The following is a 24,823-nucleotide window of genomic DNA, read 5'->3' on the forward strand; positions in this document are numbered from 1 at the left end:
CCTGACTGCCCCCTAGGACCATCTGCCACTTATCCAACCCAACCCACCCCCCACCCCCTTACCATGCCACTCAGAGCAGCCGCGCCACCTGGCTAGAGCCAGTCACACTTACCATGCGGCAGCATAACTGCGGGGGAGGGGGGACAGCAGGGGAGGGGGGACAGCAGGGGAGGGGCCAGGGGCTAGCCTTCCCGGCCGGGAGCTCAAGGGCTAGGCAGGACAGTCCCTCAGGACGGATGTGGCCTACGGGCCGTAGTTTGCCCACCTCTGCCCTCTTGATAGGGTACATGGCACATCAGGAAGGAAAGCAGAAATAAAGTTTCAGACACTATTAATGACTGCTTCTTGTAGCAGCTAATCCTGGAACCCACAAGGGGAGAGGCAATTCTTGATTTTGTCCTAAGTGGAGCACAGGATCTGGTCCAAGAAGTGAATATAGCTGAACAGCTTGTAATGTGTTAACTACTTACACTAAACTGTCTGTTCCACCTTGTATTTAACTGTAATACTGAGTATATTTCCCAGACCCAAAGATGACCTCTGTGTAATCTTGAAAGCTTGTGTCTCTCACCCACCTTGTCTCTACTATATATAAAGTTTGGCAGGAACACTGTCAGTTTCAAAATGTGAATTAAAGGAATGTCAGGACTTTGGACAAGGGGAGTGATTGGTTAAGAAGAAAAAAGTTAGACACATTTGACTGCTTTTTTAAATTTAAATTACAAAGTTGGAAGACGAAGAGAATGTACATGATGTATCTAAATTTTTGTGGTGTCTTTTGACATCTTATGCCCCAAAATTAATTCAAAATGGCTTATATACGAGTACTGCCATGTAGATTTAAACCATGAATGAATTGCTGTAAACAAAAGTTAATATTAAATATTATGAGTTGGTGGAAAGTGTTCTAGAGAGTTCCAATGGGGATTGATGTGTGTCTGGTATTATTTATCATATTCATTAGTGATCTGCGCAAGGGACTAAACAGCACATTAATGAAACTGCAGATAAAATTAAAATGGTAGCTGTAACTATCAGTGAGGACAAGAATAATGCAAAGGACTTTAGAAAAGTTACAAATGCACTCAGGAAATAAAAATAAGGAAATTAGATACTGCATCTGAGAAACTAATCCAAATCTGAGGCTATATCTACACTACCATGGTAAGTTGACCTACGCTACGCAACTCCAGCTACGTGAATAATGTAGCTGGAGTCAACTTACCTTACATCAAGTTATCCGCAGGGTCTACACTGCAGGGGGTCGATGGTTTCTCCTGTCGACTTACCTTACTCTTCTCATTGGGGGTAGAGTACAGGGGTCAACTGGAGAGCAATCTGCTGTCGATTTGGCGGGTCTTCACTAGACCTGCTAAATCGACTGCCGGTGGATCGATCTCAGAGCTTCAATCCTGGCTGTAGTGTAGATGTGGCCTCAGATATTAGAGAGCATGGAAACCTGGAAAGTAATAAATGTTTGGGCTTTTTTATTTGGATTTCAACATTGACCTATTACATACAAAAAAGACTGTTAAACGAATGTTCTTTAAGTTGCAAAGTCAAGCATTTGGAAGCTAGGAAATGCCAGACTTATGAATGGTTGCCCATGCAGCCTTAATTTGGCCAGTTTATGGATCCTACCTATGAACTGAATGTGCAGGGATTCTGTGGAAAAAAGTATTGATAGTGTAATTAAAGTTTGTATCATCATGCATATGCACAAAACAGCTGAACTGCAGCTGAACTACAGCTGCATAGGCTGCGAACTAAAAAAAAAAAAATAAATCTGGCCCTTCCTAACTTTTGAGTACTTGACTTTGCAGCCTATTCTTTTAACATAGTTTTGGGGATGTAATTTCCTAGGTTTATTTTAAAGGACAAAAGTAAAAGTTTCAGCTGTAAAAATCTCACCATCATGCTTCATTATCAGGTTTTCCGTCATGAACCTTCAGCAATGTAGCACAGACTTCTACCATTTATACTTTAGCTGGCAGCAGGAGAAGGCTGTAATTCCACATGAGGGGAAATGAGTCACTGGCACAGTGACCATGTGCTGGGTCCAGAGGGTGATTGTTGGGAGTTTGACACAGCTTTCTTTCATTCCCCCTCCAGGAAGTGGGGGACTTCTGCTCCATATGGAATCTCTAGATGGAGAATGGGCTGTTGGGTCCTGGGGATTTAATGGGGGAGCCAGAAAGTAAGGATTACAACTCAGTTAAATCTGTATCTTATTTCACAGATGAAGAAAAGACACTTCTCTACTATGGGGGCTATTCTCCCCTAGCCACATAACAAATGCCTGCTGCAACCTGTGGAGGTGTGAAAACTTTTATATTTAAAAAAAAAAAGTCACAAAAATCCTTTATAAGGGAAAGTGTTAACCTAAATATGAGGACACTAGTAGCTTCTCCTATTTAAAAAACAAACAAATAGGGTTCTAGGTGCCCTATTAGATTATAATTAAAAATTTGGTCAAACAAAGACAAAGCAGCTGACTTTTCATTACACCAAAACAGCCTATTAGCCAAAAATCAAACTCCTTCCTCAGTTTCCCATAAACTCTAATCCACTTCCCACTAAAAGAAAATCCCCACCATTCTCCTTCCCTGAATGCCTGCCCTGGTAACTGTGTTTGCAGCATGTCTTTGGCACTAACAAATTAGTAAACTCCAGCTCTAACACCTGTGCTGATTCCAGCCATGGCAGTGTCTCATGGAGAAAGAGGCAGGTCTTTCAAGTAGGCAGGTCCCAAGCTGTGTTGGGCTTTATAAATCATAATCAGCTTCTTCGACCTTGTCTTGATTGGGAAATAAAGTGTGTTCATGTCATGTGTTACCTCATTTTAGTTAACATGTTAGCGAAAATCTCAGCAAAGACAAGATAACTGTAATTTTAACACATTACCAGGTAAAGGTAAGCACTAATGGAAGGCCTGCAGTTCACTTCAAGCTGCTAACACATGGAAACTAAAATTGCCTTGGCTTCACAGCGATTTTTACCTCATGTTTCCTAAAGCTTTTTAAGAACACACCTTTTTATTTTTCCTTGTGAAGATGCATGCTATACATACATACCCTCTATTCAGAGGAAATTAAAAAAAAAAACACCAGTGCACATCCTTAAGCTCTGGTATCACATGTTCATGGAGATGCCCAGCTTTACAATAGTCTGCTACCTTCTGTGTCAGCTTTAGTTTCCAGGTTGATTTAAAGGTGTTCTGTGTAACAGTGCATTGCATCATCTAAACTTGAAATGATTAGGTGGGAATGACAGTTGCATGGTCTGCATCTGCGAGAGGAGTTTGTAACTATCTCCACAAATGTGGAGAAAGTTGTGGTCACTGCTGCTGTATGACATCAGCTGCTGTCTGATAAATACCACCTCCTTAAATCATGCACTCTATTGACAAACATGCCCTCAGTTAGAGGGGCAAATATAATCTTTGCCATATCCTTTGGTTGCTTCTCCCAGCCCACCATCATCACCTCAATCTAACCTGAAATGATCTTCATCCAGCTCACTCTCATCTACACTCCATATACTATTGGAGACTATGGAAGGTGCTCAATCATACTGTCTGTCTGAGATAAAATGGAGTCTCAGAGTTGAATACTGGCAGCATATTGTGTGGGGAGAGATGGCAAAATCCATTCCTACTTACTAATCATCCCAACCTCCATACTGAACAGCAAAGATGATGGAATATACCTGTTTTATTTCCCCCTATTAGAGGGCCATAAGGGCAGAAAAGCAAATGCCCAAAACTACCCTTTAGGATCTCTCTGACAGAAAAGAAGCAAATTACAGGAAGCTAGCCTAAACTGCTTGCACTTTGGGAGTAGACTAAACTCTTCACAGTCAGGGGTTTCAAAGACAGCTGGAACTCCAGAAGCAGCGTGGACTCTTGATAACCATTGCTGGGAGATCAGCAACCCACACCACCAGTATCAGTTAGTGATAAAAGCAGATTGACAAAGGTCTGAGGCTCCTAGATACTGAGTTCTGTCATCCAGCCTTCTTCCTATTCTTAACTCAGAATGGAAGATTGTCATAATTATACAGGTTGACCGTTTCAGTGGGAGAGAAAGCAGAGATTGTACGTGTTTCTTTAAAAACATAGTGTGCCCTGCATTCAGAGGTGAAAGTAAGCCGGTATGCCCCAGCAAGAGCCGATGTGCCGTACCTGGACCGGCTTTCCCAGACGGCAATTTAAAGCCCTGGGGTAGTGGCGGCAGGGCTCCAGTGGGGATTTAAAGGGCCCTGGAGCTCCAGCCACTGCTACTGCCCCGGGGCCCTTTGAAGCGCCGCCGGAGCCCTGCCACTGCTACCCCAGGGCTCCAGCAGGGATTTAAAGGTCCAGGATAGTAGCTGTGGCTGGAACCCCAGGGCCCTTTAAATCACCAACAGAGCCCTGCCGCTGCTGCAGCAGGGCTCAGGCAGGGATTTAAAGGGTTCAGGGCTCCGGCAGCCGCTACCACAGCAGAGCCCTAGGCCCTTTAAAGCTCTGCCAGAACCCTGGGGTAGCAGTGGCAGCCGGGAGCCCCCAGGGCTCCTCAGTGATTTAAAGGGCCCGGGGCTCCAGCTGCGATAGCGGCCGCTGGAGCCCTGGGCCCTTTAAATCGCCCCCAAGCCCCAGGGCTCCCAGCTGTCTCTGCAGCTGGTAGCTTGGGGGTGATTTAAAGGGCCCGGGGTTCCCAGCTGCTACTAACGCAGCTGGAGCCCCGGGCCCTTTAAATCAAGATTTAAAGGGCCCAGTGATGTAAGGCCCTGCCTCTTCCAGTTGAGGCTACGCCCCCTGCTCAGGACTCCAGCGTACCAGTAAGTCCTTTAACTTACTTTCACCCCTGCCTGCATTCCTTTAAAACAAGGCATTAACAAGTGCCATCAGCGGACACAGCACTTGGCCCCTCACCAACTTTCACTGGTCAGGAAGGACATACAGTGGAACCTCAGAGTTACCTCAGGAATGGAGGTTGTTCATAACTCTGAACAAAACATTATGGTTGTTCTTTCAAAAGTTTGCAACTGAACATTGACTCACTACAGCTTTGAAACTTTACTATGAAGAAGATAAATGCTGTTCTTCCTTCATTTTTTTTTTAGTAGTTTGTTTAATATTGTACTGTAGTGTGTTTACTTTTTTTTGGTCTCTGCTGCTACCTGATTGCATACTTCTGGTTCCAAATGAGGTGTGTGGTTGACTGGTCAGTTCGTAACTCTGGCCTTTGTAATTCTAAGGTTCTACTGTAGTCTCAAAAACCAGTTGTGAAATAAAGTTTGCCCATTACATCCAGAGTCTCAGCGTCACTTGCCTAATTCTGAATCAGAGACAGCTTAGCCTCCAGCCTTTCAAGATCCTGCTTGGCTGCAATGCTCAGAGTTCAGACCATGCTTTGCATGTCCAGTTTTCTCTGCAAAGTAAGAAATGTCCTCACAACTGGGGGTGCTGAAATCTGCCTCTGAAGCAGTGTAGTCTGGCTACAGCAGAAAATCCTGTACAGACTAAATCTGTTGTTTGAGAACCTGCAGATACCATAGTAGAGACTAAGAATCCTCCTCTGTGCCTACTGAGTAGTTACTTCAAAAAAGTCGTAACTATTTGCAACTAATATTTTACAGCCTGTGTCTTCTGCCACCACCATCTTTCTTTTCCCTTCATCTGTCAGAAATTATCACCAGAATGACCTGAGAGGATGAAGCTGGGGAAGAAGATGCATAGAGAAGCATCACAGAATAGAGAAGTTCTGTATGATTTTAGTAAAACCACTGTCGCATTACATTTCAGTTCTGAGTGCTTCAAAACCAGACATAATGACAAACTGGGAGGGAGTTTTAAGAACTCTAACTGAGGGATTGATTTTATTTATAGACCTAAGTGTGTAAATGTTGGCTGAACAGAGGGTAGAACATACAAATATCTGAAATTTGTCAGCACTAAGGATGATGGAAAAATTGCTTAGGATTGCACAGGAAGGTATAACTAGAAGTAACTAACTGGATGAAATTTGAAGGAAAAATTAAGCTGACTGTTGTAAAAAGCTTCCTTGACACAATAAGATTTTACTATGTAATAGTCTCTTAGGGGAAGTCATAAAAGACCATCAGCTGGGTCATTTAAAACTAGAAAATATATCCGGGAATTATCCAAAGTAAGAGGATATAGATGAGATGATTCAATATATGTGTTGTCATTTGAATATGTAGGATTCTGTGAAAGCAATATTGAGTCTGTTACATCTCAAGAACATGAGTAAATCATGCCTGCGCTTGTCCTAAAGATGAGAATAAACAACTATAAAAAGTGGAAGTAAAATCAGTCAAATTTTATTGTAATGTTTTGATTACTGCCATTTAGAATGAACAGCTGCGTTTTGGTACCCACCTTTAAAACATAGATCCAGATTTTCAAAAAATGCATGTACAAGTTGAGCATACTCTGATCCCACAACAACAGCATCTGCCTATTTTGGACTTCTATCTCGCAACCTGTGGAAAATCAGTGCAGGTGTATGGTCTGTAGTGCCATGGTTTGCAATGGGTTACAAGTTCTGTAAAATTACTTTCAGCATGTTTCTTTCCTTTCCCGTATGTTTGAATGTCATTTTAAAATGTACATTTTTATTGTTTTGGCTCCATAGCTATGAATCAGCGAATCAGCCAAAGTGGTCCAGTGAAACAACCACCCCCACTGGCTCCTCAGAGTCCTCAAGGTGGAGTGATGGGTGGGGGCAGCTCCAATCAGCAGCAACAGATGAGACTGCAACAGCTGCAGATGGAAAAAGAGAGGCTGCGACTGAAGCATCAAGAACTGCTTCGGCAGGTGAGGCCACAGGTTAGACACAGACTTCCACTATATTTTTTGTATGTTTTTGTTGTTGCACTTACGTGGCAATTTCAGCAAGCATAAAGCACCGGTGACCACACAAGGACTTGGCTACATTCTTTATGATGTCACCTCAGTAGCAGAAGCTCTAGACCAGTGGTTTTCAAACTTTTTTTCTGGCGACCTGATGGAAGAAAATTGTTGATGCCTGCGACCCAACGGAGCTGGGGATAAGGGGTTTGGGATGTGCGAGGGAGCTCAGGGCTGAGGCCGGGAGTGAGGGGGCTCAGGTGTGGGAGGGGGCTCTGGGCTTGGGTAGGGGGTTGGGGTGCAGGAGAGGGGTCAGGTCTCAGCTGGGGATGCAGGCTCTGGGGTGGGGCTGGGGATTAGGGGTTTGGAGTGCAGGAGGGGGCTCCAGATTTGGGGGGGCTCAGGGCTGGGGATTGGGGCGCTGGCTTACCTCCAGTGGCTCCCAGTCAGCTGCGCAGCCGGGGTACAGGGGCAGGCTTCCCTCCTCTCCTGGCACCGCGGACCACTCTGCGCCCCGGAAGGTCCTAGGCAGAGAGGCACAAGCAGCTCCACGCAACTCTCCCCGGCAGACGCCACCCGCTGGCTAATGGGAGTGCGGAGCCAGTGCTTGGGGGGGGAGGGGGCGGGCAGCGCGTGGAGCCCCATGACTCCCTTGCCTAGGAACCGGACCTACTGCAGGCCGCTTCCAGGGTGCAGCGCAGTGTCAGAACAGGTAGGGACTACTAGCTTTTATTGGCCAGCCGCCAGGGTCCCTGGGTGCTGAGCAAGGCAACCCAGTAGTGGGTCACGATCGAAAGTTTGAAAACCACTGCTCTAGACTTGCTAGATGCAAGAGTTTTTCCTAAGCAAAATTCCCAAAGAGCAAACATCTTCGCTAGTTGAAGTGTCATTAGCGTGGTACAAGTAAGAGAGCACCACAGAGTAATGATCTCATTGGAGATTTCTCTGAGAACATTTTTCACCTCCAGAGAGCTCAGACCAGTGGTGAGCTGGAGCCGGTTCTCACCAGGTCGCACGAACTAGTTGTTAAATTTTGAACCAGTTTTAGAACCAGTTGTTAACCTGCTTTCTTTCAGGGGGCGCTGAGGCTTTGATGGGGCCGACCGGGAAGTGATGTAATTCCTCCTCCGGCTGCCGGGGGCGCTGCGCTGTGGGAGCCACGTGGGCTGCCGCCTGGCCCTGGGCACAAGCCCTGCTGCTGCTGCTCCCCTGGCCCTGGCCCTGGGGCTTCCGATGCTGCCTGGTGGGTCCCCGGCTGCTCTGCTGGGCCTGGGCTGCGTCCTGCTGCTCTCCCCGTGAGCACCCACCACCTTGCTTGCAGCCAGCCCCCGTCTCCTGCCACCCTCTGCCCTGCCTCCAGCCACCCCCGCACCCTCTACCTGCAGCCAACCCCTGCCACACCCCCTCCCCTGCCCACAGCCAGCCCGTCTCCAGCCACCCCCTGCCCTGACTGCAGCCAGCCCCTGCCACACCCCCAGCACCCACTGCTCGCACCAGCCCCTGTCTCCAGCCACCCCTGCACCCCCTGCCTGCAACCAGCCCGGGCCGCATGCACCCCCTGCCCTGCCTGTAGCCAGCCCCTGTCTCCAGCCACCCACACACACCTGCCCGCAGCCAGCCCGTCTCCCGCCACCCCTGCATCATGCACCCCCTGCCCTGCCCGCAGCCAGCCCGTTTCCAGCCACCGCAGCAACCCCTGCCTCTGCAGCCAGCCTGTCTCCAGCCACCCTCGCACCCCCTGCCTGCAGCCAGCCCGTCTCCAGCCACCCTCGCACCCCCGGCCTGCAGCAAGCCGCTGCCGCACACACCCCCTGCCCTGTATCCAGCCAACCCCTGCCGCACGCACCCCTGCCCTGCCTGCAGCCAGCCCCTGCCGCACGCATCCCCAGCCCTGTCTCCAGCCCACCCTGCACCCCCTGCCTGCAGCCAGCCCCTGCCGCATCCCCTGCCCTGTATCCAGCCAACGCCTGCCGCACGCACCCCCTGCCATGCCCGCAGCCTGCCCGTCTCCAGCCAGCCCCACACCCCCTTGCCTCCAGCCAACCCCGCGCCCTCCTGCCTTGCCTCCAGCCAACCCCGCGCCCTCCTGCCCTGCCTCCAGCCAACCCCGCGCCCTCCTGCCCTGCCTCCAGCCAACCCCGCGCCCCATGCCTGCCCGCAGCTAGCCCTACACCCCCTGCCTCCATCTAGCCCTGCCCCACGCCCCTGTCTGCAGCTGGCCCCACATCCACTGGTGCCCTGCAGTTCCCAGGGCAGTAATCTTGCACACCTGCTTCAATGAGGGGGGTAGGGAGCAGCTGGGACCCACACATGTGCACACCCTAGGGTGACCAGACAGCAAGTGTGAAAAATCTGGACGGGTTGGGGGGTAATAGGAGCCTATATAAGAAAAAGACCCCAAAATTGGGACATCTGGTCACCCTAGCACACCCCCAGGGAGTGGCGGGGACCCACACATGTGAAACAGAGCTCATCTCTAGTTCAGGCCCATCTTTTTTTAAAAAGAACTTTAGGCAGGGTTAACGTATATCCGTATTTTCCCAGACAGGTCAGGCTTTTTGGTTCTTAAATCACCGTCCGGGAGGAATTTTTAAATTTTAAAAATTCCTCCTGGGAAAATACGGACATATGGTAACCCTGTTGGTACAAAAAATACATACTGGGGCACATCCCTTAAATCAGAACTTTTTATAGGGAACCGGTTAAGATTTTGGCAGCTCATCACTGGCTCAGACTCGTACAAGAGCCAGAGAGGATGATTCCTCACATCTGCTTTGTTCTTCATTTTAAGGAAAAACCTTTTTGATATAACTTTTTTTTTTTTAAGTATGATTTTAGAACACATTGCAATCCAAAGGATACAAAAGTGTTTTTCAAGTTACATGCTCTATGTAGAGGAATCACCTCATTACTGAAATTCATCCACTTCCAAATGGTGTGCAGGCTGAACAATTGAATAGGCTTTGCTGGATTTGGAATCTGTTCTCTAGTGTCTAGGTATTTTAAACCTGGTGCTTAAATGTTATGCCATTCCCTCTAGAACTTTTCTAGTAACAAAAACTGGTCATTGAGAGAACTAAGGTTTACGTGTCAGATTGGTTGGTCTGGGAGGCAGGAACTCTGGATTTTGAATCCCAGCTCTGACTCCCTTTGTGGCCTTGGGCAACCCAATTAAACTTTCCACCCGAGTTTCTCCATTTGTAAAATGTGGTCACATTTATTTACTATCTCGCAGGGTATTGTGAAGATTAGTGATTGAAAGCACTTTGAAGATGGAAAGTGCTGTAAAAATATTCACTATTCAAGTAGCCCAATGTTTTCAAAGGATAACAGCAATATAAGTACGAACGCTATAAAGACAAAAGGAAAACATCATGCACTGTAGTTTAGTTAAGCCAGCTTTCAACATGGGGTAAAGGTGTTCCAAATATCCAGTCAGCAGTGAATTAAGTATATTGATACACTAACTAAACACACAACCCATTATAAGCAGCTTCTTTAAATGAGTTACAGGAAGGAAAATGTGAGGGGAAAAATATATATATGTGTGAGGCATTGCTTATATTGCCATCATAAGGAAGGAATTCCAAAAGTGTAATTATTTACTTACAAGCAGCATACTTAACAGAGCATTTAACATGTTCCTTTTTTACTTTGTTTTAACTAGCTTTTAATTTAACAATTTACCCAGATTCAGTTGTAGATTATGGACTTCGTTAGTTTTGCAACTGGGTAATCTTGGGGAAGAAAATCCAACCAGACCATGATGTCTGTTTCCACAATCGCCACTTTAAAAGTTCCATTAGCATTTTTCTTTCTGGGTTTTTGGTAGAAGGTTGGCTACCATCTTGTCCCAGAAATTTAGGTTATCTTCAGTTTTGTAGCACTGATGAAGGAAGCACTGATACCCCTAGTCTTTTGTTTTGAAAAAAACTTTTAAAGTCTTGTCCTCTTCCCTTTCCACTTTGGTGATGGGCCTTATATCAGGAGAGGATAATATCTTCATGCCCTCTTCCTTTTTCTTCATCACCTGTGGTATTCTTTCCTTGACCTGGAGTCTGACTCCCATTGTCCCTTCTGAACTCAAGGCCTGTTTGTAGGAATCTTTAGCATCTCTTGATATAGGTTGGGTCATCTTTAAAATTCGGTACTTCTTCTTAAGATGTGCCTAAATAAGATAGCATCAGGACTCCCTTTCTGCTTAAGCACCCAGTCCTCTGCTGTTTCTGCTTCGCTATTAATCCTCCAGCAAACGTCTACCCTATGCTAGCATGCTTCTAGATGGGCCTTCTAGTTTTCCTACCTCAGCTCTCCTTGAGAAATCTGACTAACTTTGGATCAGGTGACCGTCAGTTCCCTCCATGTTCTTCTTTGCCGTTAAGCTTTTCTGTCATGTTCACATGCTCAGTAAACCTTTGAGTTTTGTTTCATGGTAAAGTGATTTTCATCAACTCTTAACTCCCTTACCTTGTCTCATCTCGGGCTGTCTTGGGGACTTGATACTACAAGATGGTGTTTGTAAGTCAGCCTGCACAGCCAAATCATGCAGCTTAAAGTAATTTTTATCCATCTTATTTTTTTACTCTTAGGCATTGCGGAATATCAATCCCAGCACAGCAAATTCTCCAAAACGTCAGGTAGGCTCTTAACTGATGATTCAGTGTAATAAGAAACAATTAAAGTATTAAATTAGGCTAGCTGAGGAACATGTTTTACGTGAAGCCATTCTGAATAACAGCTGGCTCTGCCATACCTTTTTAAGCCACTGCTCTTGTTGTGATCCCTAACATCGATGCTGAGTGCTTCATTACTTCATCATTTCAGTATTTTAAAGTGAACGTGGAATTTGTTACGCTTTTTGCATTGCAAAGAACTTTCTCTTGTTTTTCAATCTTGATGATATTGAAATTCCAATTCTCATCCCATCAGAATAGACGTGTAAGCAAACCTCCCATTAAATGTAATGTAGTAGCTAATGGTTTTTAAATACTCTTCAGATGTGAAGTATGTTTTGATCAGCACAGTGTTTATATCTAAAACAAACATTATCTTGAGATGAGTACCCTATACATTAATTCATTGAATAAAAGATGACTCAGAATCTTTACAAGAGTTTTTTTCTTCTTCTTTTTCTTTTTTTTAAGGTGTGTGTTTATATATATATATATATATATATATATATATATATATATATATATATATATATAAAAATATATATAAAATTAAACAGCCAAAATAGTTGCTGGAATCAGATAATGGGCAACATGGAAATCAAAACTCAGTCATTTAAATTCTGTAATTAAACAAAAAGAACGAGGAGTATTTGTGGCACCTTAGAGACTAACAAATTTATTTGAGCATAAGCTTTCGTGGGCTAAAACCCACTTCATCAGATGCATGCAGTGGAAAATACAGGAGGAAGACAGATACCCCCATTTTTTCATGTTTTCTGTGTATATCTATCTTTCTCCTGTATTTTCCACTGCATGCATCAGATGAAGTGGGTTTTAGCCCACAAAAGCTTATGCTTAAATAAATTTGTTAGTCTCTAAGGTGCCACAAGTACTCCTCATTCTTTTTGCTGATACAGACTAACACGGCTACCACTCTGAAACCTGTAATTAAACAGGCACTTACTGTGCACCAAAACCAAAACAAACATACATCAGTGCAAGAGGAAATTACCAGAATTTAAGGCGTAATAGGATTCTGAATACATAACCAATTGATTGTGAATTCCTCTCAAACCATTGGGAATTGGAAAGCAATGTAATATATTGCTGAAAAGGTGGTTTTCCCTAGATGTGTTCTTAGGACTGAATTGTCTTCAGAATTTGCACTCGTCATATGTTTATTGTTAATATACCCATTCGTTGGACAACACTCATTGGCAGTTTGTGTGTAGCATATACAAGCTTTGTGCTGTGCTTTTTACTGTAAGAAAACGTAGTATAATGAAAGCCTATGTATCCTGCATTTCTGCATCCCAACTCTGCTGAAAAATAGTGTCAGAATCCATCACCTTAAAAAGTAAATTTCTAGCCCTTATAGTTGCAAAGAGAACCTCCAAAGTAAGTAGGGGTTACGATGGACGAGAAGCTGGATATGAGTCAACAGTGTGCCGTTGTTGCCAAGAAGGCCAATGGCATTTTGGGCTATATAAGCAGGGGCGTTGCCAGCAGATAGAGGGACGTGATCATTCCCCTCTATTTGACATTGGTGAGGCCTCATCTGGAGTACTGTGTCCAGTTTTGGGCCCCACACTACAAGAAGGATGTGAAAAAATTGGAAAGCGTCCAGTGGAAGCTAACAAAAGTGATTAGGGGACTGGAGCACATGACTTATGAGGAGAGGCTGAGGGAACTGGGATTGTTTAGTCTGCAGAAGAGAAGAATGAGTGGGGATTTGATAGCTGCTTTCAACTACTTGATAGAGGGTTCCAAAGAGGATGGATCTAGACTGTTCTCAGTGGTAGCAGATGACAGAACAAGGAGTAATGGTGTCAAGTTGCAGTGGGGGAGGTTTAGGTTGGATATTAGGAAAAATATTTTTCACTGGGAGGGTGGTGAAGCACTGGAATGGGTTACGTAGGGAGGTGGTGGAATCTCCTTAGAGGTTTTTAAGGTCAGGCTTGAGATAGTCCTGGCTGGCATGATTTAGTTGGTGTTGGTTCTGCTTTGAGCAGGGGACTAGATGACCCCCTGAGGTCTCTTCCAACCCTGATATTCTATGATCCTCATGAGAACACATGTTGTGCTGTCTCCTTGAGCCTGCGAACAGACATCCCTTCAAAAAATAGCTTTCCCGTTTATCTATGCCATGGCAACTCTGAAACCTAACTGATCATTAAAATGCCAACATTTCTTCACTGATAATTTTAGGAGCAAGACATCACTGTTGGATGCAGTGGTGAAGAATGGAATAACTGGTTGTTAAGGTTTGCTGGATGAGGGAGTAATTCAAGTCCTTTCCAGTCATCACAAAATTAAGTTACCTAAACCCTTGCTCACAAATGGATGGTAAAGAGGAGCTTCTTCTCCCCCTCTCCCCCCCATCCCAAACTGCCTTCCACGCCTTCCCATGTACAAAAGCCCCACCTTATTCCAACCCAGCTGTCAGAACTTCCACCTTCTCTTCCTTTCCCACAACAGCTGTTGCAGATACTTGACAACACAAAAATATGCAGCAAATTGAAAAATTTGGGACAGTATAAATACCGAAACAATGCAGAAAATATTATATGGAGTATTTTCATATTTAATTCAAGTAAAAGTGTCAGTTTTTTAAACTACTTTTGAATTTCTAGTTAACCATGATAAAATGCAACAGAAACCAGAGGGTCCAGAGTGCAGTTATGGGGTCTTGAGTTTAATTAGTTGGGTAGACTAGAGCAGCTAAAAATTATGGATGGTCTTGGAGTCCTTAGTGATTTCAGCATCTTTGCCTTTAATGACATTTATAAGTTAGCTGAGGACCTCTTTGCCACTTAACAAGCATGAGACTATTGTCAGCAGTTGTCCACCCTCAATCCTATTTTATGGTCTGGGATTGGTTAATGAGGTATGTGGCAAAATCGGGATTAAAGTCTGATTTATTAAATTCAGGTTTATGTTGGGGCTCAACTTTGTTCACATCAGGTCATGGGACCTATTGTGTACTAGTCTTCCTTTTGGTTTAAAGGACTTAGGTTTCAGAGTGCTCTGAGGTAGACAGAACACAGTCAGTAGGTCACTCTGTTGAAGCATTTTTTGTTCTTGACTGTTGATACAGTGGCATCTAAAAGTACCTTTTGTTTATGCTTTCCTCATATGTCACTTTAGTAAGATGATGCTGTGCTGCAGATGGAGGAAGATTAGAGAACTACTAGTGGAAATGGTGCTCTAAAAGTTTCTTGGAAGTTTTAGGTCCATGTCTCTAGCAATAATATAATTGAAGTCACAATCAGCATAACTAATCCAGGTTATGAACAGCCTGGTGAATCAGGGCTGACTTTAGTCAGAAATAATATACTTCTTCAGTAGACTACTTCTTCTTGTCAGGTGATTCCTCTGTTTTGTTTATTAAAATTCATCATCTTTAGACTGGATTAGCTGCTTCTACAATGGTAGATTCTTGTTTGAGGGTCAAACACGATATCTTCTCTAGCTGAATGTCAGCTTTTTTTTCACAAAGCTTCAAGAGACATTGAGAATGCTTCATGCTTGTGACCAAGTTGGATTCATTGCCTTTATTAGTGGGATCATTGATCTGTTTTTGGTGGCATCTGTCACTGTCTCCCCTTGGGAGGTCAGGGTGCCATCATCTCTCAAGTGATCCCTTGTGCAAAAATATGTCTTGATGCTGACCACTCATCAACTATTTCCATTTTGGGAATGGATACTGAGAACTCTGTGGTAAGGCGGCTTTGACTTTTACCTGAACACTTAGATAACTTTGACACCTTTCAGTCTGCTTTGAGATCTGAATATGGTACTGAGATTGCGCTGGTTTTGTTGGTTAATTCTTTTAGCTGTCAGCAGCCTTGGATGGAATTAAACATGAAGTGTTTGAGTCTGCAAATACTACCAGTGGCTGGGTTTTTTTTTCTGTCAGGGATCTGAGAGAGGTGGTATTGATCAGTTGCTAATCTTTGTGAAGGGTACTGCAAAGGGCTCTATGTTTGTTGGGGGACTTGAGTTTCTCATAACTCCTATACATGTCTTAACAAAAAATCCATAACATCTGAAAGCAGAAGTTGCAACTTCCTTTTCGGGTGAAGATAGAGGAAATCACTCTCAGCTATTGCTGCTACCTGGAAATCCAGAAGCATACCAAGCATTTATATAGGGACTTGTACCAACTCACAAACATCTGAAGTTGCAAATATTAACAAAGAGTAAACATATCCCCACAGTTGAGCTACTGACCGTATCATTTCTGGATGGTTCTCCGCACCACCAGCCCAGTTGATATCACCATTATCTTATCGGAAGTCAGCTTCAGCCAGCTGTCATCTAAACCCCAAATGTGGCCAGACTCTGGGCAAGTAGAGACTCAATACCACCAAGGTCCTGTGAAAAAGGTAGAGCTGTATATCATCACTGAAATGATTGTAGCCCTAAGCAGCATGCACTCCTCCACAAGTAGGCTCACATACCTGCTTAAGATAAGAACATAAGAAGGGCCATACTGGGTCAAACCAAATGTCCATCTAGCCCAGTATCCTGTCTTCCGACAGTGGCCAATGCCAGATGCCCCAGAGTCAATGAACAGAACAGGTAATCATCAAGTGATCCATCCCCATTGCCCATTCCCAGCTTCTGGCAAACAGAGGCTAGGGACGCCATCCCTGACCATCCTGGCTAATAGCCATTGATGGACCTATCCTCCATGAATTCAGTTCTTTTTTGAATCCTGTTATAGTCTTGGCCTTAACAACATCCTTAGTGATCAATGGCTCCATGTCTAGTTGGCAGCCGGTGTCAAGTGGAGTGCCCCAGGGGTCGGTCCTGGGGCCCGTTTTGTTCAATATCTTCATAAATGATCTGGAGGATGGTGTGGATTGCACTCTCAGCAAATTTGCGGATGATACTAAACTGGGAGGAGTGGTAGATACGCTGGAGGGGAGGGATAGGATACAGAAGGACCTAGACAAATTGGAGGATTGGGCCAAAAGAAATCTAATGAGGTTCAATAAGGATAAGTGCAGGGTCCTGCACTTAGGATGGAAGAATCCAATGCACCGCTACAGACTAGGGACCGAATGGCTCGGCAGCAGTTCTGCGGAAAAGGACCTAGGGGTGACAGTGGACGAGAAGCTGGATATGAGTCAGCAGTGTGCCCTTGTTGCCAAGAAGGCCAATGGCATTTTGGGATGTATAAGTAGGGGCATAGCGAGCAGATCGAGGGACGTGATCGTTCCCCTCTATTCGACACTGGTGAGGCCTCATCTGGAGTACTGTGTCCAGTTTTGGGCCCCACACTACAGGAAGGATGTGGATAAATTGGAAAGAGTACAACGAAGGGCAACGAAAATGATTAGGGGTCTAGAGCACATGACTTATGAGGAGAGGCTGAGGGAGCTGGGATTGTTTAGTCTGCAGAAGAGAAGAATGAGGGGGGATTTGATAGCTGCTTTCAACTACCTGAAAGGGGGTTTCAAAGAGGATGGCTCTAGACTGTTCTCAATGGTAGCAGATGACAGAACGAGGAGTAATGGTCTCAAGTTGCAATGGGGGAGGTTTAGATTGGATATTAGGAAAAACTTTTTCACTAAGAGGGTGGTGAAACACTGGAATGCGTTACCTAGGGAGGTGGTAGAATCTCCTTCCTTAGAGGTTTTTAAGGTCAGGCTTGACAAAGCCCTGGCTGGGATGATTTAACTGGGACTTGGTCCTGCTTTGAGCAGGGGGTTGGACTAGATGACCTTCTGGGGTCCCTTCCAACCCTGATATTCTATGATTCTATGATTCTATGATCCTCTGGCAAAGAGTTCCACAGATTGATTGTGCGAAGAAATGCTTCCTTTTGTTTGTTTTAAACTTGCTGCCTATTAATTTCATTTGGTGACCTCTAGTTCTTATGGTGTTATGGAGTAAATAACACTTCCTTATTTACTTTCTCCACACCAGCCATGATTTTTAGACCTCTATCATATCTCCTCTTAGCTGTCTCTTTTCCAACCTGAAAAATCTTAATCTTATTATTCTCTCCTCATACGGAAGATCCTCATCCTTGTTTTAAAAAGCCCTGCACAATCCTAGCTCCTGCCTGTCTCTCTTCTCTATCTCTTCCCTGTCTCTCCCTATTCTCATCTGTGCCACCTTCCATGTGGTCCTGTATAACTGGAGCTCTCTCCCAGTCCACCATACCTCCTCACTGTGGTCCTTGCTCTCATTCAAATACCTCTCTCAAATTGTCTCCTCTTCTACCAGCTCTATTAACTCCTGTTCCTCACCCACTTTGGAATGAGAATTAACAAAAGGGGCAAGAAATTATTTTTTTAGAAGGAGATGTGAGAGACACATGGCAAACTTCACTATTTGCTTAATCACATGGTTTTGTTTTTCCATATTTCTCATCTGCTTGTTGCCTGCTTAAACCGTAAACTTGTCTGAGTAAAAGCATGATCTACTTACACTTTGCTACATAAATAACTAAGGATCTTTAAAAAGTGGTTGAGTTTCTTCTTTTAATTATTTTTAAGTTCATTTTAGCTGGCACTGTGTCTCTGTCCTAATTTGTGTGCTTAATATGTGTATGCCTAGAGCCAGTAGGTGTGTTTTGTAAATAAACATTTTAAATGCTAATAGAAACGTTGAGGTAGATGGAAGTTGTATCTCACAGAACTTTTCATGTATTTTGAAAGATAAGCTAGGCAAATAAAATTATAGAAATATCATTTTGTAAACTTTGTCTTTACTGCCAAACATATTTAGCAACTAACAGATTTTTATTTTCTCCACATTGAGCTTTTTCAGAAAACAGAACACTAGTAATGTATACCTTTAAAAAAAAAAAAAAAACACACACAAAACCCAGATCAATCAGGCAGGAACATAAATCAGCATTTTCTGGATTTAGAAAATAAAGGGAAATAAAAAACATTAAAAAATAACACTTTTGTATATGTTCTAGAGGCAGTTGTGCTCTGAAGTTGGCAAGCTTAGAACTGATTCTAAAGGGAATTTTTTTCATCAGAATGTTCCACGACTAGAACAAATAACGAGAGCTGGTAGTGTAGACATGTACTTGGTGTCTGGTACATTATACTGACACACAGCTTTCCAGGCAGCTGTCAGGGAATGGACTAGACTCCAGACTTCAAGCAGGGATGCTGGTGTTGGCCATCCCAGGATTTTATGGGCTATATGTTTTCACTGCCATAAAAAGTATGTGTTTTACAGCAAGATAGCTAAATCAAGTTAGTTATCTCATTTTAAAATCCTAGTGGGGACAAGGCACTGTAGTATTACCTCAGCGTTGCTAGTCGAGATCTGCCCCAAGTAAGAGAGAGACATAGTGTTGACCGCAACTAGCTTCATTGAGGTAAAAACTCAGGTTAGCTATCTCACTGTAGAAATGCTCTTTTTTTTTTTTTCTTTCAATGATGACCTAGATTTTGGCTCCAATAAACAGTTTTGATCAACTAAACTTAAAAAAGGAGGGGAAAAAAATCAAACACTCTTTGCAACTGCTGTAGCTGTCTCATGTCTCCCTTTGTCTCTTTGTGTTTGGGAGAAAAGATGGTCCATGCCAAATGTTATATCTCAAGAAGTTACCCATTATATGACCAATTATATTGAGAAGCCCTAAATTAGATGGATCAAAAATTCATCCTAAAAAAATCACAGTGAATTTAAAAATCACACTTCTGTCTGAAGTTTGTTTTATAAGAAACACCTAAAACGACTATCTACAAATTAGAGGCAAAACTCTTGTTTTTTCCATTTTATTCTATGCATTTGACATCACTTTGCGAATAATCAATCACATTTTATCCCGTGTAGAATAAATATTTTCCTGGTTGTATTTCCTCCTCTCTCCTCTTGCGGTGTGAAACTTTAAAAAAACAAACAAAAACCCAGGAAAGTGTGATTTTTAAATGTACACAGTTGGTAGGGAAACTCAGCATTACGTATAATATCAGAAACTGCTTCTTTTTTTAATTGACTAGAGTTCAAGTTGGCAGAGATACATTGGTATATTTACTTTGGAGTTTTCCTTAAATACTGTTCATTCACTTAGTCCCCAATCCAGCAAAGCAGCTAGCTGTGTGAGTAGCACCATTATTCTGAATTAGAATATTCACATGCTTAAATTTAGGCACGTGCTTAAATAAAATAGTTTAATTTTAGAAAGTCATTTTTATATAACCGTAACAATAAATTAAACCCATAATTTTTATAAAAATGTATTTAAAAGTTCTGTGTTAAGTTTTAAAAACATTTTAGTTTGTATGGAGCTGAATAATCAAGGTATTTGTACAGTTACTTTGGATCACTAGAAATAACTTTGGGAAAAGCTATCTCAGTAGAATCAAGCTGTCATTATTTATTGCTGGAGTTCCTTCCCAAAATCTTAGGAAATTATAAACTATCTTTTGTTAGCAAGTGGTATTGCACAGAATATATAAGTAATCAGAAATATTGGCTTATTGTCTGTATTCAAATTGTTGAATAAAGTGACTTTGGACCTTTTTGTCTAGAAAGGCACCTGTATTCCTGTATGTCTTTTTGTCTAGAAAGACACCTGTATGACCACCATAGGCCCTGATTCAGGAGAGTACTTCAGTACATGTTCGAGTACTGTCAGTGTAAGACTTCTTGTGAGTTCTTTGGCAGAATGTTTCTTCATAAAACAGTGTATGACTGTCTCTAATGTTCTGTCTTTTCTGTAAAAAGAAAAGGAGTACTTGTGGCACCTTAGAGACTAACAAATTTATTAGAGCATAAGCTTTCGTGAGCTACAGCTCACTTAGCTCACGAAAGCTTATGCTCTAATAAATTTGTTAGTCTCTAAGGTGCCACAAGTACTCCTTTTCTTTTTGCGAATACAGACTAACACGGCTGCTACTCTGAAACCTGTCTTTTCTGTGTAGCTGAAACTTTTGCCAAAGCATAGAGGTACGTCCATCAGAACTACAGCTCACAGTTACTTGGTTAAGATTTGATGAAGAGGTTGCTTGATCTCACGTATTGCTAGGAAATGTGAAAAATGTTATGGAGAGCACTCTAATGCACTACTTTCAAAAGTGTCTAGAAAATCTAAATGAGATGGGATCTGAACAGTTGCTGTCCATGAAAGGGTGTCCTATGTGGTTGAATTCTGGGTGGCATGCTGTCTGGCAAAAGAATGTATAAGACGCAAAATACGTTCGTTAGGTTTACTGCAGAGGTAAAGTTACTTTTCAGCTTCATAGGCACTGCTGTTATAAATTTTATGTGGCTTCTGAAACTGCATATCTAAGCTCCTTGTTGAGAACAATAAATCTAAGTTGCATTTGTGTATTTGTTTAATGTGTGGTGAAAGCAGTGTTGTTAAGAGGTACGTGCTTTTCTGTTAGTTCAAATGTGGGAGGAGTTTGAGTATCAATGACTGGAATTTACACAGTACAAAATGTAACAAAATTTGTTTATATATGTATGACAAAAATTAAATAAAACAAAGTACTGTCCCCATTGGCAACAGAACAAATTTTTAATGGATTTGCCAAAAAAGCAAAATAACATAACTTTTTTTCACCCAGTCATAGTAATAATTATTATTTTAAAAAACTATTGTGTCCAAGGCCCCCCAAAATGAAACAAATACAGAGAAATCAGTCCAAGGCTATTGAACCCACTGTCTCTCTTGCATTTTTTTGTATGAGTCCAGTGCCCTAAGAACACGACTTTGTACCTAGTTCAGAGTTATACTGTACTGCACCGAATTACCATCAGTTCTTTAAGAGCTGGCCCCTGTGGGTGCACATGTGTTCTATGTCCACAGAACCAGAAATTCTTCAATAGCCGTGTCTGTTGGTCTGCGCCTCCTCATGCTCCTAACCAAGGGCATACAGTGCAGCATGGACCAGCTGTCTCTCTAGTTTCTTTCTAACACTTGTGCTCTGGAACAGAACCTCCTGTGTCTGTCCTCTTTCCAGCATTCCTGGTTGATTTTCAGACCTGTAAATAATTGTAGTTTTTAAACTTAGATAGATGTTAGTTTTGGAATCAGGGTGTCTCTTCCCTTTGTTCCCACACAATTTGGGGTACCTATCATGCCCAAAGCTCCAGGCTTCAAACCCTGCCTGGCCTGTCTTCAGGTCTTCCCAGTGAGCGACCCACACAAGAACTGCCTGTACTGCCTCAGGGAAGTGCACATCCCTTGAGGTGTAGTATCTGTTGTGGTTTTTTCCCCCGCATGCCAGGCAGTCTCAGAAGTTCAGACTCTGGAGACACCTTCTGGAGCTATCCATGAAGCCCTATTTGGCCCTGGGGCCCTCACACTCCCCAGTTAGCCAACCTGAACCTCCAGCAGCTCCAGGATCCATTGATGGTTCTTCAAGTGATTATCTCCAATTATATTCCACTGAGGGTTACGCAGCACAACATGCGTCTGGAGTTGGAGCATTTGAAAGTAGTATCTGTTGGTCCATGCATGCACCCTGGCTCGCCTCATGCTTCTATCTGAGGCGATAAAGGACAGGGCGGACTGACTGCATCTTCAGTTTCTTCTCATTGCCGCATGGTCCACGTCGGAACGCTCTGTCTTTGCCTCTGATGCACATCTAGAAACAATAGTGGTACACAGTTTTTAAACAGTTTTTACAGTAGTTTACAAGTTTTATTTCTTTTCTAGTTTTTAAAAGTTTCTAATAGTTACTAGCTTCAGTTGTTTTAGATAAACTTGGGGTTTTCATCTCCCACCACCACCCCTGTTCAGGTACCTCACTATGCTCAGATTCCTTCATGCCCAAGGACTCTTCTAAACGAAGGCATGAGGAAGGAAAGGGTAAATACCTTCCCAAAAAGAGGAAAAAATCACCCTACAAACGCTCAAAAAAGTGGTCTATCTACCTCTGACACCACGTGGGATTCCATGCCCTGGATCGGGTGCATTGGAACTCACAAAGAAGAAACGCCACTACCTATGGTGCCAGGAGCAATTAATGTCTCAAAATTGCACTCTGAGGCAAAGTTCAACTCCAGCACTAAGCAGACATGGAGGGGACCTTTCTTCATCTACATGAGCAGTACCAATCCAGCAAGTCCCCCACCTCCAAGATGTCATGGGCAGGTCTGGTTTAAATCCAACACACCTACTAGCTCTCCTCCAATGAGAATTTCATATGCTTCTCGAGCATCTAGAAATTTATACCGATCCAGAATCTCCAATCTTCTCACATCTGGTTCTGCTCAGAAACATCCCAACTCCATCAATGTGATGTTCATTGGTCCTGAGCTCCAGGTGTCAGGTGGAGGCCCTAGCATCATTGGTGCACCATTTATGAGCTCCTGTCCCTGGTTCATCAGAGTCGAGTCATGTGGTGCTGTCAGCCTCACCATTTGAGCCTGATGACTCCTGTTCATCAGCCAAAAGGTATCAACAGCAAACTGGCAAAGAACCATCACCGTGGCCAGAGCTTCCAGAGTTACTTGGATGTCTTTGCCTCATGGCAAGCCACACTATTGGTCAATGGACCAGTGGTACCCACCTCTATATTCCAATGATTTTGGCCACTGACTATATCAGGTCGCTAAGATCCGTATTTTCAGGAACCAGAGAGGAGCCACAGTCCTTGCAGAAACCTTTGACTGATGAGGAGCAATCTGTACTGCCAGATCCACCAGCAGCACTTCTTGCTCTCCCCAGATAAAGTACTGACACCAGCATCTCCCTTGCCTCCAGATGATTACAAACAGTACCTGGACCTCCTAAGGAGGATTGCTGACTCTCTTCAGATCTTGCTGGAGGAGGTTCGGGAACCTACTCACCAACTCCTAGACATTGTCCAGGCTACAGCTCCCTCTAAGGTGGCCCTTCCCATCAATGAGGTCCTATGGAGCCCACTAAGAAAATGTGGTATGTGGCTCAAAGGATTGAGAAAAAGTACTTTGCTCACTCCAAGAGAGCAGAATATTTGTTTTTTACAACCCTAATCCCAACTCATTGGTGGTCCAGGCAGTAACAGAGCAGAGTAGACTGCTCCAGCCCAGGTCATCCTCTCTGGACAAAGACATGAGAGACTGAATCTTTCTGATAAGAAGAATTTCTCTTTCTCTGTTGTTCCCCACAGTGAATTATTAGGCAGAACAAAAAGTAGCCAGTATATTGTTCCTGAGCTACTCAAGGCTTCAGCTCCAGAGGGGATGCCTTCCTGGTGCAGTGGTTGGACCTGCTGGTGTGTTCCTTCCCTCTCATACTTTGCTACCTTGCATCCTCAGGATGATCAAGATGGACAAGGCAGCAGTGATCCTCATAGCTTCCTGGTAGTGTAGATTATTCTGATTCACCACTGTTCAGTTGGCCTCCCACCCATGCATTCACCTTCAGCCATTCCCGAACCTACTGTCTCAGAATGAGGGCAAGACCAGTCCAGCTTTCCTCTTTCTGACAGTGTGGTTTTTAGATGGACAAGGAACATAGGGAAAGACTGCTCATAGGATATCCAATCCTTTCTCTATAAGGAAGTGTTATGCCACCAACAAGAAGTGATTTTCCCTGTGGTGTCAGCAGAACCAGTTACCTCCTGAGAAATCGGGAATCCCTCTAATTCTGGAATATCTTCTTTCATTGAAGACATCTGACCTGTTTATCAATTCCCTAACAGTACATCTGGCAGCTATTAATGCCTTACATCCTCCCGTGAAGAACTGTACTGTTTTCACCCATCCCACTACCATGACCATCAGAATGTAAACCTGTCCCCACTTACAAAGCTGAGCCTCATCCTTTCCACTCTTACGAGCCTGCTATTTGAACCTTGAGCCTCCTGCGTCTTACATTACATCTATCTATGAATGTAGATAGCTTGGAGGACTAGAAGCCCCACTCACTTGATGTACACAGGGCTCTAGCCTTCTACTTGCACAGGACAAAACCTTTCTTGAAGTCTCCAAGGTTATTCATCACTGAATAAAGAATGAAAGGGAAAGCTATCTTTCCCCAAAGACTCTGAATGGATTTCCACCTGTGTCCTCCTCTTTATGATCTTCTCGAAACCACTCCTCAGGGCCATTTTATTAGAGTGTAAGCAGTAGGCTTCTCTGCAGGGAATCCCTCTGAGATGTATGTAGAGAGAGAGAAAGCAGCAATTTCAGGCTCTATTCACACCTTCACCAGGCATTACACACAAGTTCAAGCTTCAGTTGGAAATGCTTCCTTTGATTTAGTGATCTTCGAGTCTGGTGCATCATGCTTCCTCACACCCACCTTCTAATTGAAACACTGTTTTGGACTCATCCATAGTGAATACCCCTGTGAGTCAGCACTGGAAGAAGAAAGGAA

The 24,823-nt window shown here is 43.6% G+C and overlaps 1 protein-coding gene across 17 annotated transcripts in view; it reads left to right on the forward strand.

Moving 5' to 3' along the window:
• YAP1 (Yes1 associated transcriptional regulator) overlaps positions 1-24,823 on the forward strand; it is a 197,403-nt gene that overhangs the window by 145,588 nt on the left and 26,992 nt on the right. For 7 of the 17 annotated variants that reach the window (XM_043504190.1, XM_043504193.1, XM_043504185.1 and 4 more), the window contains 2 exons: positions 6,639-6,832; positions 11,443-11,490. In XM_043504190.1, the coding sequence (XP_043360125.1) occupies positions 6,639-6,832; positions 11,443-11,490 (242 nt within the window). The remainder of the gene's footprint in view (positions 1-6,638; positions 6,833-11,442; positions 11,491-24,823) is intronic. The other 10 variants (XM_043504187.1, XM_043504191.1, XM_038378160.2 and 7 more) reach the window with 3 other exon arrangements.

This window comes from Dermochelys coriacea, chromosome 1 (genome assembly GCF_009764565.3).
Source record: "Dermochelys coriacea isolate rDerCor1 chromosome 1, rDerCor1.pri.v4, whole genome shotgun sequence".
Classification (NCBI taxonomy): Eukaryota; Metazoa; Chordata; order Testudines; family Dermochelyidae; genus Dermochelys; species Dermochelys coriacea.